Source organism: Rutidosis leptorrhynchoides, chromosome 2 (genome assembly GCF_046630445.1).
Source record: "Rutidosis leptorrhynchoides isolate AG116_Rl617_1_P2 chromosome 2, CSIRO_AGI_Rlap_v1, whole genome shotgun sequence".
NCBI classification, from domain to species: Eukaryota; Viridiplantae; Streptophyta; class Magnoliopsida; order Asterales; family Asteraceae; genus Rutidosis; species Rutidosis leptorrhynchoides.
The window spans coordinates 563767769-563784722 of record NC_092334.1 but is presented as its reverse complement, the minus strand read 5'-3'; the positions used below and the strand labels follow the sequence as shown (position 1 = coordinate 563784722).

Here is a 16954-nt window from a genome sequence, read left to right as displayed (position 1 = left end):
TTCCATACTCGTCAACGGTTCCCCTACCAAGGAATTCAAATTGGAAAAAGGAATTAGGCAAGGGGACCCCCTCTCGGCTTTTCTTTTTATTATTGCGGGAAGGGTTGAACTTACTTGCAAAAGAGGCTATTGAGAAGGGACTTTTACGTGGGGTTGAAATAGGAAAAGACAAAGTGCCGTTGTCACACCTTCAATGTAACGACCCTGGTTTTTCCAACGTTATTTATTAATAATTATTATTAATACGTGTGATTAATCGAATGTATGTTATTACATTTACATGTTGCTTTAATTGCCCGTACTCGAACTTTAAATGCCCGAAACGTCTTTGTGACACCCGGAACTTGCACGAATAATATTTTAAGATATTATTTACATTCATGATTAATTTTATTAATCATTTTAATTAACTAAGGCCTTTAGTTAGTTACTTGGGCTTAAGATGGACTTTTATTGGATTACTTGCTAACTACTTGCAACTTGGGCCTTTTAAGTGTTAATGGACTAGTGTAAGCCCACCCTACTTATATTATGGATTAAACTAGCCCATGTTTACATGTAAGTATGATACTTGAACTTAAACTAGTTGGTTACATAGAATTGGAATCTAGTTGCATGTAATCCCCATGTAATCACCCACTTTAACCACCTTTTGTAAGCCTTACCATGCATGGACCAACAAACAACTCCCTTCCCCCTCTTACCCCCCTAAACCGTCGGCTAGTATGCCCATATGGGGTGTTTTGGTTTCCATTTTTCATTCACAACTTACTTGCATTTCCCTCTCAAATACACACACACAAACTTGCTTCATTCTCTCTCAAATTCTCTCTTGTTCTTGTAAGTTAACTTGAAGTTTTTCTTCTTCTTTTTCCTTGTGAAAACCGTGGCCTTCATCATCAAAATCATCATCATCTTTTGTTGGTTGTTACTTAATCTTGTTGTAGTTTAATTACTTGTAGATTACTAAGTTGTTTACTTACTTACTTACTTGTCTTTCTTTACATGTTTCAAGAATCAATTCTTTAGTTTGATTCTTCACTTATATCTTGTATTTATCAAGAACATCCAAGAACATAATCTATCTAGTTATGTTCTACATATTTTGTTTCAAAAGATTTAAAGTTTATAATCTTTATAATTGTTACTTGTGTTCTTGTTTGTTGTATGTTACTAGAATACCACCTTCATGGTTGGTTTAGGCTTATCATTCATTTTCTTTATTTCTTATTGTTAGTTGCTTACTACACATTTGAACAAGGACATGAAACCAACAAGAGCTTACACTTTGGTGCAAGTATCATGGATCCAACACTTGGTTGTGATCTTTCTTAGTGTTCATGAACTTGTTCATAAACTTACATGTAACCTTGGTCATGATTACTAGTTAATCTTGATCTTATATTTCTTGGATCTAACTTGTTAGTTCAAGAACAACACTTTAAACTCTCTAACTTGTGTTGATTTGACTTAAGAACTATAGATCTAAACTTTTGAGTCTTGAATCTTCAAGATCTAATTAAGAACTATGTTCTACAAGCTAAAGATCTTGCTTACTTAAGTTCAATTCAAGTTTGTAACTTATTATTGTTTTAAAAGTTCATGTGTGTGCTAGATCTAAGACTTTGACGAAACCTTGGTTCATCAAACATTATACAACTCTTAAGTGAGTTGATCTACATGTCTTAGACTCACACTTGTGTTGCTAGTGTCAAAACTTAGTTAGAATTACTTTCATTGTTCATGTGTGTGTAGATCTAGGACTTGATGTAACCTTGGTTCATCAAATTCATGTCTTAGACTTGCACTAAGGTTATGATGGACAAATCTTGGTTAAGATGATGTATTCACATCCATGAGTTGTGCACTTGAAGCTAGACGCATCAAGGATGAGAACCATGATGAGCATCCAACACCAAGATCACCGGAACCCTTGAAAACCCACTGCATTCTGTCCAAAAGTTTCTGACCTACTGCTTCTGGAACAGACCAGTAGACCTGGGCTGTTCTAACCTTGATTTTTAGATAGAACTTTTCGAGTAGATAACTTTTCATATAGGACTCGTCTTAATCCGAGTTACGGTTTAGGATTTATGGCCCTCCGATCGTTACCATGTCCTTTAACGTTGTGCAGAAATTTCTGACCTACTCGCACTTAGACCGTCGCCACGGTCAAACCAAGACGAGTTTGCTTCTGTAAATTTTACCACACTTAAGGGACTCATAGACGGAGCCATGACCACTGGTCTCACCTTAATTCAGTAAGGGTAGAGGCCATGGTGACTGACCGAAGTCAGCCTTTGTTTTAAACGACTTTCATAAACGAGTCTTACTTGTTACCTTTTGTTTAATGATGATTGATGATGACCCTTATGACCTTAATTACGTACTTGTAAACCTTTTGAGACGACTGATTGACTTAGTGCTATTTGACTTAGGTTGAGGACGTTTGGACCGTTACTTGCACACCACTTTCCGACTACTACCTTACCATTACTACTAATCATTGTGAGTTATAGCATTCCCTTTTTACTTTAACTTATTTTGGGAACTGAGAATGCATGCGGATTTTATGTTTTACATACTAGGCACGAGTACTTAAACTTTATATATGTGTGGGTTATATAACGGCAGAAACATTCCCTTTAGCTCGGTAACGTTTAATCATTGGTTTTTGAACCATGAACGCGAATCTTAGATATGGATCCATAGGGTTTGACATCCCCACTCGGGCTAGTAGCGCTAGCATTTAACGAGTGTTTAATACTTCGAGGTTATACGCACTTGCCAAGTGCACTTTAAGGGGGTACATTAAACGTTAAGTTAGTTACCGGGTGCCCACGGTTAAGCATATACTTTTACATACTTTTGAAACGCTCGTTGTAGCACTGAAATCTCGTGGCCTACTTACATTACTGTTATACTTAAACTATAGCTCACCAACCGTTGTGTTGACCTTTTTAAGCATGTATTTTCTCAGGTGCTTGAAGTCGCTTCCGCTATCTTACTAGTCGTGCTGTAGAACCCGCTGCCTAGAGTTGTTATCGCATGACTACTTATGTTGCATTCAAACTTTTTACTTATGAACTTATGTTATGCAACGACCATTATGGTCACGTACACTTATTTAATGCTTCTACTTAGCGAAGCATACTTTTGATTTGTAAAACAATTGACGTATGTCATGACGTCACTTTTATTTATGAATGTAAACTCTGTTTTGAAAACGCATATAGTACTTAACCTTGTAATGATCCTGTTGTTGATGGTCCGTACATGATGATTTAGTACGGGGCGTCACATTTGGTATCAGAGCATTGGTTGTAGGGAATTAGGATGCATTAGTGAGTCTAAGACCGACCCGAGTAGGATTCACTAATAGGGCTAATCTACAACTTGTTAGTTTACTTGTTTCCGCTGAACTTACTGCATGCTGCTGCTTACTGTTACTGCTATATGCCGTATGCTACTACGTGATTTCACTACTGCATGCTATTACTCGCTTTCGATTGCATGCTAGTTTCGTACGATTACTGATATTGCCATGCTACTTATTGTTATACATGAATTAAACTGTTGGCCTATTATTTGCTTGCTTTATGACATACTGACATGGAAAATTTATTTTTCCTTGTTCAGATGTCGGACGTTCCACCTACTGACATCCCGAGCGGCTCAGGCCCCGTTGTTCCACCCACTGCTGCACCTGTTGCTGCTGCTGCTGCTGCCGACATTCCGGCCCCGACACCCACTGGCGACCCCGGCGCCTCTAGTTCTGGAGCTAGCTCTAGTGTGCCTATCCCGGCGTCTTCTTCCAGACCCCCGAGGCAACTGGCTCGCATTGGTGGCATGGAGATCCCCGCGGAGTTCGGGGAAGGTCCCTTCCGTAATCACTGGCGCACACCTTGCCGACGCACTGCCGACGGCCGCTTAGCCGTGATTACGCCAGGCCGACACCGACAGATGTTGGCCGCTTTCGGATATGTTGAGCCACCCGCGCCACCACCGCATGATTCAGACGACGGTTCTTCCACCGATGCTTCTTCAGACGACACCTCATCTGACGACTCCAGTGATGAGGAGGATCCCGCTGACCGACCGATTCAGGCACCTTCTACCCCGCCGAAGAAGCGGTATCGCTTCGCTGGCATAATTCCTGGTCGTACTGTCACTGACGCTTATGGTCGGCGTCGTAGGATCACTGCTCGTAAACGGCTGGTGCCGTACCCCGCCGACCCACAGATATTACCGTCTCCACCCAGAGCCGGACCATCCACTTCAGCTCCACCGGCTCCACCTGCACCGCCAGCACCACCTGCCCCACCATCTTCCTCTAACCTTTGATTTCAGAGACATTCCAGCAAGATATAACCTTGATAATCCAGTAAGATGAGCTCCAATGGGTCAAAATTGACACCTCTAGTCTAGACAATAAACATAAATATTCCTGAGATTACTTGTTAAAGATGCTTTCTAGAGCGACCCTGAAAGTCACCATGCCAAGACGTTCAGAAGGAAAAACAGCATGCATTAAATAGGTTCTAATTACTAACTTAGAAAGTGGAAAAATATTAAACTACATTAAATATAATAATTACAAAGAGCGAGTAAAATGGGTGGTGGGTGGGTTGATTGTTAACAGAAAAGCTTGAACACAATGTTAAATATAATTAGAAAGTACTTATCCATATTTCAAATTCGATAATCATAAAAGTTTTTTATAGAAAAAATAGCAGGAAGTACTATTAATTTAATACTACTTAAGAGTGACTTTCAACTAACAGTCCTGTTCTTTTTTTTTTTTTTTTTTTGCAATTCTTTTCAATTTAACTGTAATGTAAAAAAATTGACCTAAAATGACCGACTCGTAAGTTAATGGGTGAAAATTGCCACCCAAATGACTCTATACCCCTTTCGTCAACAAAATATGAACGTAATTAATAACCTCATATTCAAGATCATCAGCTGCAAAAAAACATGTCCGGTTGATGCTCATATTTCTCACCCTGAAGACCACCCGATCTCAAAATATCACAAAGAACCTCCAAACTATTCCCTTGTGGTATCTTCTCGACCTCGTGTAATATAGGATTTACTAACATTTATGTGACTGGTTCTATACCTGCATTATAATGATGAAATTAAATTGGTAAACGACATAAATAACAAACATATTGCAATATCGAGTTGTCCCATACACACATCAAACCGTATACCCATTAGTTTGTAGTACAACAATTATATTCATTCTATCAAATTATTATAACTAATTTTGAGCCGTTTTGACCCGTTTTAACCCAAAACTGCTTTTGACCCATTGTAACCCCAAACCACTATCAACTTATTCTAACTAAGAATATATGTTATATGAAGTATATACCATTTGAAACATGGAGAGTTTATCCAAAGGTAGATTTTGGCCATCAAAAGTTGTACTTAAGACGTTCATAACGAAATCAAGCCTAAGCCCGATTCCATTTGCACCACATGGGTATGTGTACATCTTGTCATCTAGCACACATTTTTTGGCATGATTAATTATCATCTCTTATGTCTTGTTAGACGATCTACCAAGTAGCTATAATAATTTAAAACATAAAATTGAAGTTAAATCCTGTATTTTTGGAACAGATGTGTGAATATTACATAAAAATCTGAATATATGATCATCTTACCTTGCGCATAGTAAGGATGGATTGGTAACACACATTTTCAGAAAGCCTTTTACAGTGTATGATGTTTTGCTAATCGTTTGTGAATAACACCATCTTTTTAATCTTTACTAATCGCCAGATTTCGTCTTCTAAGGCCAAAGGATGGTGCTTTTGGTATGCTGAAAAAACATTACAATAGTTAGTTAATTTATCAAATTTATTGTTGGGTAATTTAAACTCATTTGCATACAATTAGCTCGACTTGATTTGGGGTTAATCTCATAATGATAATAGAGCGAGTCAAATGGATGGATAAAGTCAAACATGTTAATATAGGTGTTTTTATGTCTAACCTCCTGAATAATATTATATAACTTAATGATAATCATTGTAGTATAATATTGTTTTTGAATTTGAAATTTTAACTAAAGCATAAACTATTTTTAAAACATTTTAAAAGGGAATCCAAAGTGTTTCTGAGTCAATATGAGTTGATGAAGTCTGACCCATTCTAAAATGACCTGTTTCAACCTGAAATAATTTAGACTCGTTACGACAAGAACTAATTTTGACCAGTTTCAACCTTAACTAATTTTGACCCGTCTTAAACTGAGACAAATTTGACCCGTACTGACGTAAATTAATTTTGACCCGTTTAACCCGAAACTGCTTTTAACCCATTTTAACCCCAATCACTTTGACACGTTTCAATCTGAACTAATTTTGACAAAAGAAAACTGTCAAGGATGGTTACCATTAATTTCTAAAAGCATTAACATTATCCAAACCCCTTTTGAACCCCCATTCTAATAACCTTAACCTTGATGGCACACTCTATTCTTGATGGGGTAATATCTTGAACCATTACAAGATCGGGTTCTATAATCTGTCAACAAATGGGTAAAGGCTAGTAGAAAATCCAATTAATTTATACAAACCAATGAAGGAAACCAAATCATTAGTTTTAGTTTTTTATACAAAAAGTCGATTTCAACATAAACGAATTAGTAAAAACAAAATACAGTACTTATATGAGAGCGATATAACACAAAGCAAAATCATTTATCCAGCATATCTTTCTTCATTTTTATGTCCAAACCCAAAATACAATAATCATCTGGAATCATAATCGAGGAAGAAGTATACAACAACAACAACAACAACAACAACAACAACAACAGACCCAATCCCACATGTGTGAGGTATGGGGGATGTGGGACGTAGATAATCCTACCTCTATCCTAGAATAAAGATAGATCAAGAGATTGCTTCCAAGTGAAACACTCACAAGAGTAGAGAAAGTCCTCCCTCTCTCTATTCGACAGATAAAGAGATTGCTTCCAAGAGGACCTCCGGCCCAAAAAAGTAGGAAAATCATTAATAAAAAATGCTTAATAGAAGATAAATCAACAAATGCTTTTTATAAAGATTCACTCACTTGCAACAATTGCCAAGGCTAGAAAGATACCAAAATGTATTAATTTATCAGTTCAACCCATGTAGTAAGCTCTGTCAACCAAAGACAACTACAAAAGAACACATTATGTGAATATGTAGATTTGATGCCCTCTAGAAAAACAGTACCCTACACAATGATGTAACCAAAAATTATATTTCAAAATTGATTATTTTGATGATAACAACAACGTAAAAAAAATCATAAAAAGACAGGTATATGCACATCAAGTCGAAGCCAATAACATCAATGATGGATAGCTTTAAGCTATCATCCAATAAGTCAGTGATAATAAGTTCCCACAGATTTATACAGATGGACATAACATTATATGTAATTTATAAGATAATTGCCAGCATATCATACATCATAACATTTTTTGAATAGTTTACAACATGTTCAATAACGTATCCGCTCATTCTCGTCATATACAAATCCAAAATTTATATAATCATTTATATAACATACTCGAACAAATCTCAAGTTAATAACTAAAAATGTATTATATGTTAAAAATAGTTCCAATCAACTGCCTTTCAAATAAAAAAAAAAGTTCCAATCAACATAAAAGAATATAAAATCATTGTACAAATTGAAAAATTGGTATTCATGAATGTTAAAAGATGAATTCATTAAAACTATTTGAATAGAATAACGAAACTGTTTTTAAGAATAAAAGTTACATACATCGCAAGAATTAATGTAACTAATTTTAAAATTTTGACTAATTTTGAAACTTTAATCAATTAATATAACTAATTTGAAATTACAGAGTTAGGGTTACATACAGTAATGACATGTTTTTGAAGAATCACCAATTTCCGGTGTGATTGTATTCATATTCACCATTACATACATCTATTGACCCATTTCAGTTGTGGTGTAATACATAATGACATTTTTTTGATCGATACGAAACCCTAGAGTTGACGGTGTTTAGCAAACAATTCAATAGAAACGTAGGAGATGAAGATCAGTTTTGCGTTTTGTATGATGAAGATGATTGATGAATCTGACAGATAAACAGATTGTATGAGAGGAAGATGTGAAGCGGTTACTTAGTGAAACTCTAAAACTAATTCAAACCTATACGGTATTGCTCAGAAAAATGTCACGGATTAATTGGTGGTATTGCCGATTCGATTTACGACCGGTACAGGCCTGCATCGGCGGTGATAATGGTGACTGTGTTTTTTTCTGATAGGAGAAAGAGAAAAGAGATGTATTTATAGTTGTGAGAATACATATTAATTTTATTGGGACATGTGTCCTTTTGTCAATAGGTTTGAAGGGAAAATTGCCACCAATAGGATAATTACACGTGGAAGTGAATGGATGGAGTGATTGACAGCTTTACACGTCAGCAAATCCTTTACGGTTTGTAATATGTAGAGATTTTTAAATAATACATTGGCTTTTTAAAAAAAAATAATAATAATAAAAAAATTAGTACTCCGTATAAAGCTAGAATAGTGAAACGGTTGCGATTATATTTAATATTTTTTTCTCCGTGCTCTAAAAATAGCCAATTTCTTGATCATCGTGTCTAAGAGTCACCAGGGTTTCTACATTCACCGGCAACCAATTTTTTTGTATGCTTTACTTTGCTTGCATTACCTTCAATCATCAATCAAACAATGTCATTACCTTTCTCATAATCTTTTTTTTTTTTTTTTTTTTTTTCCTTTTTTTCTTTTAATCCAATTTTCTCTTACCAATCAATATGAGTCAAAAATTAACGGTGCCGGTGCCCGTGCCGCCGACGTCACTCGCTCCTGGATTCCGATTTCATCCGAGTGATGATGAACTCGTGCTTTATTACTTAAAGCGTAAAGTTTTCGGCAAACCTTTTCGATATCAAGCAGTCGCAGAAGTTGATATTTACAATTCTGAACCTTGGCAACTTCCCGGTATAAAATTAAATTAATTCTCATTTGCTTGTTTACGATTAAAATTATGAGTTATGATTATAATTATAGTTATAGTTATAATAATTATATATGAATGCGAATTATTTCTGTTTTAGTTTTTGGGGAAACTTTCAATCTTAGAAATTGAAGTAAATATCGCTTTAGTAAAGATAATTAATACTTAAGATTGTTATCTTGAAATGTTGTTGTAAGTAATTATATGCCCTAGGTGACGTGTTTAATACATAAAACACGATGATCTTTATGCATCTTTTTGCATATTTATTATATTGCCCCATAATCATTGTATGACATTTTGTTGTTCTTTGATTTCAACATGATTCTTGAGTATTGTTAGTGAATTCCTTCAGTAAATATATAGGGAAAAAAAAAAAAGTAACGATTATGGGTCGATATTAAGCTTTGTTGGACAGATGACGTAAGTTTCATTCGTTTCTGATTAAGTTTGTATAAACACTTTATTAGTTTTAAAGTCTTGTAACTTGTTTAATGATGTACAAGTGTGTGAGTGTTTTTCAGCATAATAAGGTTATTGATCTTTTGTGACTTTTTGTTTTTTAGAATTCTCTCTGTTGAATTCAAGAGACAAAGAATGGTACTTCTTTAGTCCTATTAACAAGAATTATGGTACTGGTTTTCGTGTGAAACGTGTAACTAAGCAAGGATTTTGGAAGTCGACCGGGCAGGACCGGGCCATACAACACAACGAAGAAACAATAGGATTCAAGAAGACGTTAGTTTTTCATACGGGTCGAACCGCAAGTAGCGAGCGCACAGATTGGGTCATGCATGAATATCGACTTCCTGACCATGAATTGCAACTAGCTCAAGTAAGTTTGGATCACATATGATTACTTGTATTATGTAATTAATTGGTACATCTCTCTCTTTCATTCTCTTTCTAGTATTGAATTAGGCGTTTTGTCAATAAATCAATTTTTTTTTTTTTTTATAACTAGGAAGAACGAGCACACCGGCTCCCTTGTTTGGTATTTAGTTATTATAATTTAACTGATAGAAATACTTTTTTTTTCTGGGTGATGTGGAAAAATAGGATGCATATGTGTTGTGCCGAATATTCGAAAAGAGTGGGCTTGGACCGCCAATTGGACATTGTTATGCACCATTTCTTGAGGAAGAATGGGACGATGATAAAACGGCTAATGGTGATGGAACTCAAAACGATGTTGATGTTGTGCAGGTATTATTTCTGCTTTTAAGTTGTTAGTATTTGACGTTATAGTTCTAATCAAATGTTGAGACGTGCATGAAACAAGTCCACTATATGGAACACGAATGGACATCATTATGGAACGTTATCAATATATATATATATATCAAGGAAGATGGTCATTGTTTGCGTACTGTGCGTACTATATTTAGCTAATCCACGTCTGCATATATAGTATATGAGAATACCATATATAGGTGACGTTATGTGCCCTAGTATGCATCAATTAACATACATTGTTTGTAGGTTATCAATTTTGTTAGCATATATAGCTTTGTACATTAGCTAGTATGTCAATAGTTGATTACGATATCCAAAACTATATCATCTAATGAAATTTATAGTTTAGGATGGCGGTTTATTAAAAACTGCAAAACCCTAGTATTTAATTAGCAACACTTTGTCTGATTTTTGCGCGTCACAAACTATAAATGTGTGACCTGCTTTCTATCTTGTTACACTATTTCTTTATTTTAAAAAATTCATCCTCAGTATTATCTTTGAATTCGTTAAGCGTTGCAATTGATTGTCGTAAGCACACCTACATGATACAATTACTTTTCTTAAAAAATCAGTAATAATTAGTGCAGAATACGGTTAATTTTTCCTTAAAAAATCAGCAATAATGTAATTTTTCTATTGCGAGTTTTAAGCGTTAGTCCAGGTCAAATGTAAAAGGTTTTCCATGTTCTGGCTACCCGGGAGGGCGGGTAATCCGACCCCATACTCTGATGTACGCAACTCAACATAATTACTCCCTGGCTATTTCCAACCCATCCCTGACCACCACTAAATATTCCTGGAAAGGATTCGAACCTGGGATCTCTTTCAAGGAATGAGGGCCCCAACCACTAGGCTATCTTAGTTTATTTTACTCGAAATTTAAGTTGTATACGATCAAAAGTTTGAATCTTTTATTTTCTTTTCTCCATAAAGTTTGAATCTTTTGTGTTTTGTTGATGAGACCAGGAGGGTGCTCAAACTGGTATTTGCAAGAGGGAAAGATTAGAAAACCTCGATTTAAATTTGGAACCCGAGCTATGTTTGTCTAACAAACGATCAAAACAAACAGAACCAAATATGAGCAATGCTAACAGTTCAGAGGATTCGGTTACAACAAATGAAGCACACGGTGGAACAACAAATTACTCATTAGCTGCACTAAAGGATTTTTCTTTATTGGAGGCGGTTTCAGCCTATCAGGTTAATCGTCTGGCCAGAATTTCGTCATTTGACGTTTCTACCCTTGAGAAATCAGTGCCTGAAGGGTATTTGAAATTCATTAGTAACTTGGAAAAAGAAATCATTATTGAGACAATTAGTAAAGAGAATTGGAAGATTGAAGTGATGCGAGCACAAATGCTGATCAAGATTCTTCAGACTCGAGTTGACTGTTTGACCGCAACGAACAACGAATTGAGGATGGACGTTAAATAATTACAGAAATAGTGAACAAAAGTTTTAGGTAACATGACTTATTCTGAGTATAGTAATATAATCTAGTCGGAGTTTATTTATAATAGTGCATGGTTTCTAAACTCTATACCGTTTTGTAGAAGTTATGGAAACGTTTAGCGTAGATGGTACTTGAACTTGGTGTTTTCATCATATGCTTAAATGCAGTTACTCCTTGGTTAGAAAGTTTGATCCGGTTCGATTCTCTATGAAACTTAAGTGTGATCATGCATATTTGAACATGCCATTGTGTTCAATATTATTTGTAGCCATACCAAGTGACATTGTATAAGGGGAGTATTGCTGTGTTGGTATGCTACTAAATTATATTCATACAAATGAAAAATAGAGATGATATACACCACAAAGGTGTATTGCTATCACCACATTGCATTCTTGCAATGTCCACACCGAGTCGCTGGAAATTAGTAAAAAATTTTACTAACCAATAAATAATATTTGATGATATTATAAGGATCCACAACGTACAATACCTTCATGTAGACATTTTATCTTCAGAATCACTAATAGATACAGCCCACCTGTATATGTGTGTCAACTGTTTGTAATTACAATAGTTTTATCAGTTTACAACAAGCAATCATGACTAAGACAGAACCCACACTGTACCCATCAGATTCATCTATAGTGTAAACAAACTGCCAATCACAATCTTATGTAGCACTTTTCTAACATGGACACAAATGGAAAGTATATAGTGAATTACGGAGTAACATTTAAGACATTTATTGAATAAAGCGTTAAGAAAATGATACCACAATACCACATTCTTTACCGCATGCTCATAATCTACAATACGACCACAAAGAACTACAGTATCAAAATACTCTGCACAGAATGAGCACAAGTACTCAACCATTTCAGCTCCGCGACGACAGTCCCTTTGACGTCATGAAACACATCTGCACTGAAATATTGGGAGATACACAACTTCGTCAAATCTTCAATCATATACTTCCTACTACAAATTATTAAGAATTAGTTCTGTGTTTCCGAACACCATTAAACAGAAAATCAAACACTAATTAGTGATTCCACAAACTGTGGAGGATACTTTGATCTTGCACTAATCTGCATAACAGTTCAACAAAAACACTACAAGAAAAAGGGTCATTAGTGACCAATTTTTAGTGACGATTTATTATTTGGTCACTGATAATACCATATAGTTACCATTAAAAAGTCGTCACTAAATCTTGGTCATCATACGACATTAGTGACCAAAAAATAATTGTCACAAAAATATGTACACAACAGAGACCAAAAACTGGTCACTAATTTAGAAAAGTAGTTACCAAAAAATAATGATCTCAAAGACGTCTTTTAGATTTTACACCCAACCATAGCAAACTATATACTATTAATATCTAAGTTATACAATACAATAAATGTATATATCAGCCACAAGATCATATATATTTGAAAATTTGGGGTGAAAAGGGTATATTAGTGATTTTTGGGTTTCGAGCAACAAAAATAAAAAATAAAATATGATTCATTCCCACTCTTATTCAATTAACATTTCGGCTCCTCACGTTTACAAACCGCCATCGTCTCGATCATCTTCGATAAATCAACGTCAACCTAGCCGTCACTGTCGCCGCCACTCTCACCTACCGTACTCACCGCTCAGCCACACTAGCTCCGTCGGCCGTTTGCACACTGTTATTCCGCCATACACGGAGACATCGGTTTTGATGCGAAAACTGTTGTCGGCGAATGACGGGTAACGGTAACTGTTCTCCTTAAATTGATAAAGTTTCATGCGATCTAAAGGTATGTTGATTATAAACCGCAACTAATTTGTTAAGTTTTGATTGTAAACCTAGATAATTTTACCTCACTTGACCAATTATTGTTCATTTTTGTTAATTTTTGGGACCTTCATTCATGTGATTTGGACATTATTTGTTGAATCATGTTTTTAAACAGTGTGGAATTGGAGATATTTGAAATTGATGTAGATGATATGGTGCGGAGGTTAGTGAAAGTGATTGCACTCTACGTGTATGTTGAAATGCCTGAATGAGAATGTATAGTAGCTTCTGCTATCAATTAAGAATTTGACAATATATTTTAGTTATATTCAGTTTTATGAACTATGGTTGTAATTAAGTTCTATTTTATTATAATTCCAGATATAAAATATAAATATGTTTGTGTCTTGTATGGAGTGTTAAGGTTTAAAAATTGTGGATGAATATGGAATGATGTTAGTATCTATCTATTGGTTATAATATTACGAGTTAAATGTGTTTGGGATGGTTTGGTTTGTCTGAAAAAACTTTTTGTGAGGTTCTTTTATTTGATTTTATTTAAGATAGCGTGTTCTATATTGTTTCAGTGATTCTATGAAAAAAGATTTATGCATGTGATAACACTTTTGGGAAAATAGGGTTAAACAAATGGCCTTTTGGTTTTTTTGTAGCAAAGATACTGGCTTCATTAAAGCCAACCGAAATGATTCAAAAGACATTTGATAAAGGAGAACCTAAGTCATCCAAAATGTAAACAAAATCAGCAGGTACACATTGCTTTGTTTGAATTTGCTTCTACTACTTACCGTCAATGTTTAACCCAAAGATCGTAAATATATATATATATTTTTTTTATAGGTCTCTAGGCATTCTATGGAGAATAACCACATGGGCTTTCTTGAATGGGTATGCATTTTGCATTTTGGCGAGGATCTTTAAAGTGTATAATATATATGTGTTTAAAGCTAATACTTTCTTTATATATGTTAACATTGGTTATTGTAATAAAAGGTTGAACGAAAATGCAGAAATCAAAAAGTGGCAGAATATCAATCTGTAGTCAGCAGGAGGATTTATAATGATCAAAATGGGAGTGAAATTCTTGTCTGCAGTGACAGTGAGGAAGAAGAAATCGATGAAGAAGAAGATAAGTAAGAGTTTGTCGGCTCTGAAGATAACATTATTCGGTTTGTTTACTTCACTTTAAATGCTTCGATCATGAAATATATATTACAAATATTCTTATGGTGTGTTAATGCTCCCAGAAAGATTGTTAAACAACTTGGACCATTTGATATTGTCTACGATTTACTGGCTCAACTAGGACCATTCGACGTCAAGGTAAGCACTTTCTGGATATGCCATTACTGTTCACGATTGACATTCTTCTGTTCGGTTATTTTTTCCAGTTGCGTTCTTCGTTTGATGCTATTCGTATCATGTTATTACGAGTTAATTAATCCCTTTTCTTTATATTGGTAGATCTTTGATTGTAAATCACATGGATGTTCACAGGAGCTTGTATTTTCTGTAAGGTGACTTTCCTCGTTGATAAAAATTTATCTTGATCCTATACATAATTAAGTCAAGTTAACCTTAACTATTCTAATAAGGCTGATAAACCAAATTGGAACAATATTAATGAAGAAAATATTCCTTGTTCCCCACATTGTTGTCTCCAGGTATTTTTCTATTTCTTACCATAACAGTTTGATACTCCATTGCTTACGTAAGCGTATATTCAAAGATGCCTATTTGATCAGTGATCTAATGGTAGAAATGACGAACTGACAAAAAACAAGTTTGGGAATTCGAATAACAATAGACAAATGACGTATTTTGAGTCATGGCGAACTTTAGAGTAGGATCTGGATATGTTAGGGCACAACAGGTTAGTACATGATTGTTTTGCCTTGGTCCAAAAATGTTCTGGAGAATAATATTATTTTTTTGCGTGCTTTTTGTTTGTTAATACATCATATATTTAGTTAGTTCGATCTTTTTTCATTCTTACAGCTGTTCGATAGCTAGAAATCTTATGGGTACACTGCAGACATGTGTCGAAGTAAATTATATCTTGAAGAATCATGAAAATAACCAAGCGTTTCAAGACGACAAAGCAGATTCCGTAGATGATGGGAGCAAGATTGAGACTAATGAGAATACGGTTAGTATATATAGTGTTATGTATCATAATATCAGTTTGTTGATGCAGAAACAACTTATCTACTTATTGTTCATTTCATTCCAGTTTTAAGCAGAAAAATGATCTCACATTCTAAAGTTAGGCTCTGCTAAAAATTTGGTCAACAAAGTTTGACCATGCTTTTATTGACTTATTACCACAGTAGGGCATGAACACCAGTAGAAACAAACATTGCTACGTAATTATAGATAACCAGCTGGTAATGATGATTCAGTCATTTGTATATCAGTTTTTGAATATTGTAAGCGGGTACAGGTACTCAAGATCAACAAGAGAAGCGTAGTGATGGCTTAGCCAAGAAGACATCTACTATAGCATAGATTGATGTTTTTCAAATTGTTTTCTTGTTGTGGATATTTTTGTGATTTTGTAATTGAAGTTGAAAAACTACTAGATGTTGAGTTTAGCAAGTACATTTTAGAAATGATATGTTTTTGTTTGATATATAAGTTGAGTTTTAATTGATTGCAAAAACAATTATAGCATAATTTGAGCATTCGTATCATATTATCTCACTATAGAGAATTAACAATTGTGACCACATTATGGTCTCTAATAGAAAATTAGTGACCACTTTTTGGTCTCTAAATTGTGACTAGTGTTTGGTCTCTAAATTGTGACCACTTTTTGGTCAATAACAAGAAAGTGTGACCATTTTTTTGGTCACAATTAGTAAACGCTAGTGACCAATTTTTTTCGGCACTAATATTAGTGACCATAATTAGTTGGTCACTTCAGTGACCAAGTTAGTATTTTGGTCTCTAATTATGTTTTGTGACGAACCTATAGTGACGAAAAGTGACCAATTTATTTTGGTCACTAATTTAACTTGATGACTATATTTGTATGATTAGTGACCAAAAAGTGCTTGTCACTAAAGCTATTTTTTCTTGTAGTGAAATAAAGTGTTCGAATACTTTGATCTAGCACACACGACGAAGAATAATAACATGGCAAAATGCAATGAATTCAAATGTATTTAATATTAACGATAGTATTGATACTGATCAGATGTAAAATGTATAATACATTTAAAAAAAGTAAAACATTTTATTATTAGTCACGAAAGCATTAATTGAAAACATTAGTATCGTAAATTTTAGTATATACAATTACAATGCACGATAGTTTTGATTAATAGTTTTACATAACTTAATATATAGTTTTACAACATATGTTATTTACTTTGAAAGCAATACGATTACCCTATTAGCACATACTTTCGCAATGAAAAACCTAGTTA

General features: G+C 34.6%; 2 protein-coding genes and 1 long non-coding RNA gene across 13 annotated transcripts; 2 read left to right on the top strand and 1 right to left on the bottom strand.

Moving 5' to 3' along the window:
* Positions 1–4377: 4377 nt before the first annotated feature.
* LOC139893130 (uncharacterized) lies at positions 4378–8291 on the bottom strand. Of its 4 annotated transcripts, none has more exons than XR_011774351.1 (5): positions 7899–8291; positions 6889–7239; positions 5676–5833; positions 5381–5578; positions 4378–5122 (listed from the first exon to the last, which is right to left on the bottom strand). It is a non-coding gene; the product is annotated as an uncharacterized lncRNA (long non-coding RNA). The 4 variants fall into 4 exon arrangements; XR_011774350.1 differs by having other exon boundaries at positions 7093–7239; XR_011774353.1 differs by having other exon boundaries at positions 6889–7180.
* A 542-nt stretch (positions 8292–8833) lies between these two features.
* LOC139889749 (NAC domain-containing protein 1-like) lies at positions 8834–11814 on the top strand. Its single transcript, XM_071872685.1, has 4 exons — positions 8834–9020; positions 9603–9871; positions 10096–10242; positions 11242–11814. Exons 1-4 carry the CDS (start codon positions 8834–8836, stop codon positions 11707–11709), a joined length of 1071 nt encoding a protein of 356 aa, XP_071728786.1. The 3' UTR covers positions 11710–11814.
* A 1404-nt stretch (positions 11815–13218) lies between these two features.
* Positions 13219–16132, top strand: LOC139893129 (histone-lysine N-methyltransferase CLF-like). 8 transcript variants are annotated; one of them, XM_071876269.1, is made up of 10 exons: positions 13219–13524; positions 14177–14272; positions 14364–14411; positions 14517–14656; positions 14771–14846; positions 14988–15040; positions 15119–15187; positions 15269–15396; positions 15522–15672; positions 15967–16132. In XM_071876269.1, exons 3-8 carry the CDS (start codon positions 14379–14381, stop codon positions 15294–15296), a joined length of 399 nt encoding a protein of 132 aa, XP_071732370.1. In that variant the 5' UTR covers positions 13219–13524; positions 14177–14272; positions 14364–14378; the 3' UTR covers positions 15297–15396; positions 15522–15672; positions 15967–16132. The 8 variants fall into 8 exon arrangements, 7 of the variants coding, with proteins under 7 accessions (XP_071732370.1, XP_071732371.1, XP_071732373.1 ...); XR_011774349.1 differs by lacking the exon at positions 15119–15187 and having other exon boundaries at positions 14517–14692; positions 15331–15396; XM_071876270.1 differs by lacking the exon at positions 15119–15187 and having other exon boundaries at positions 15331–15396.
* Positions 16133–16954: the final 822 nt, after the last annotated feature.

Excerpts from the sequence above, each read along its gene's own strand:
- LOC139889749 (XM_071872685.1), top strand. The coding sequence starts at position 8,834 with ATGAGTCAAAAATTAACGGTGCCGGTGCCCGTGCCGCCGACGTCACTC. Across the intron at positions 9,872-10,095 it reads ATGAATTGCAACTAGCTCAA|GATGCATATGTGTTGTGCCG; the intron begins GTAAGTTTGGAT and ends GTGGAAAAATAG. Across the intron at positions 10,243-11,241 it reads ACGATGTTGATGTTGTGCAG|GAGGGTGCTCAAACTGGTAT; the intron begins GTATTATTTCTG and ends TGATGAGACCAG.
- LOC139893129 (XM_071876266.1), top strand. The coding sequence starts at position 14,379 with ATGGAGAATAACCACATGGGCTTTCTTGAATGG. Across the intron at positions 14,412-14,516 it reads ACATGGGCTTTCTTGAATGG|GTTGAACGAAAATGCAGAAA; the intron begins GTATGCATTTTG and ends TTGTAATAAAAG. Across the intron at positions 15,041-15,118 it reads GAGCTTGTATTTTCTGTAAG|GCTGATAAACCAAATTGGAA; the intron begins GTGACTTTCCTC and ends TATTCTAATAAG.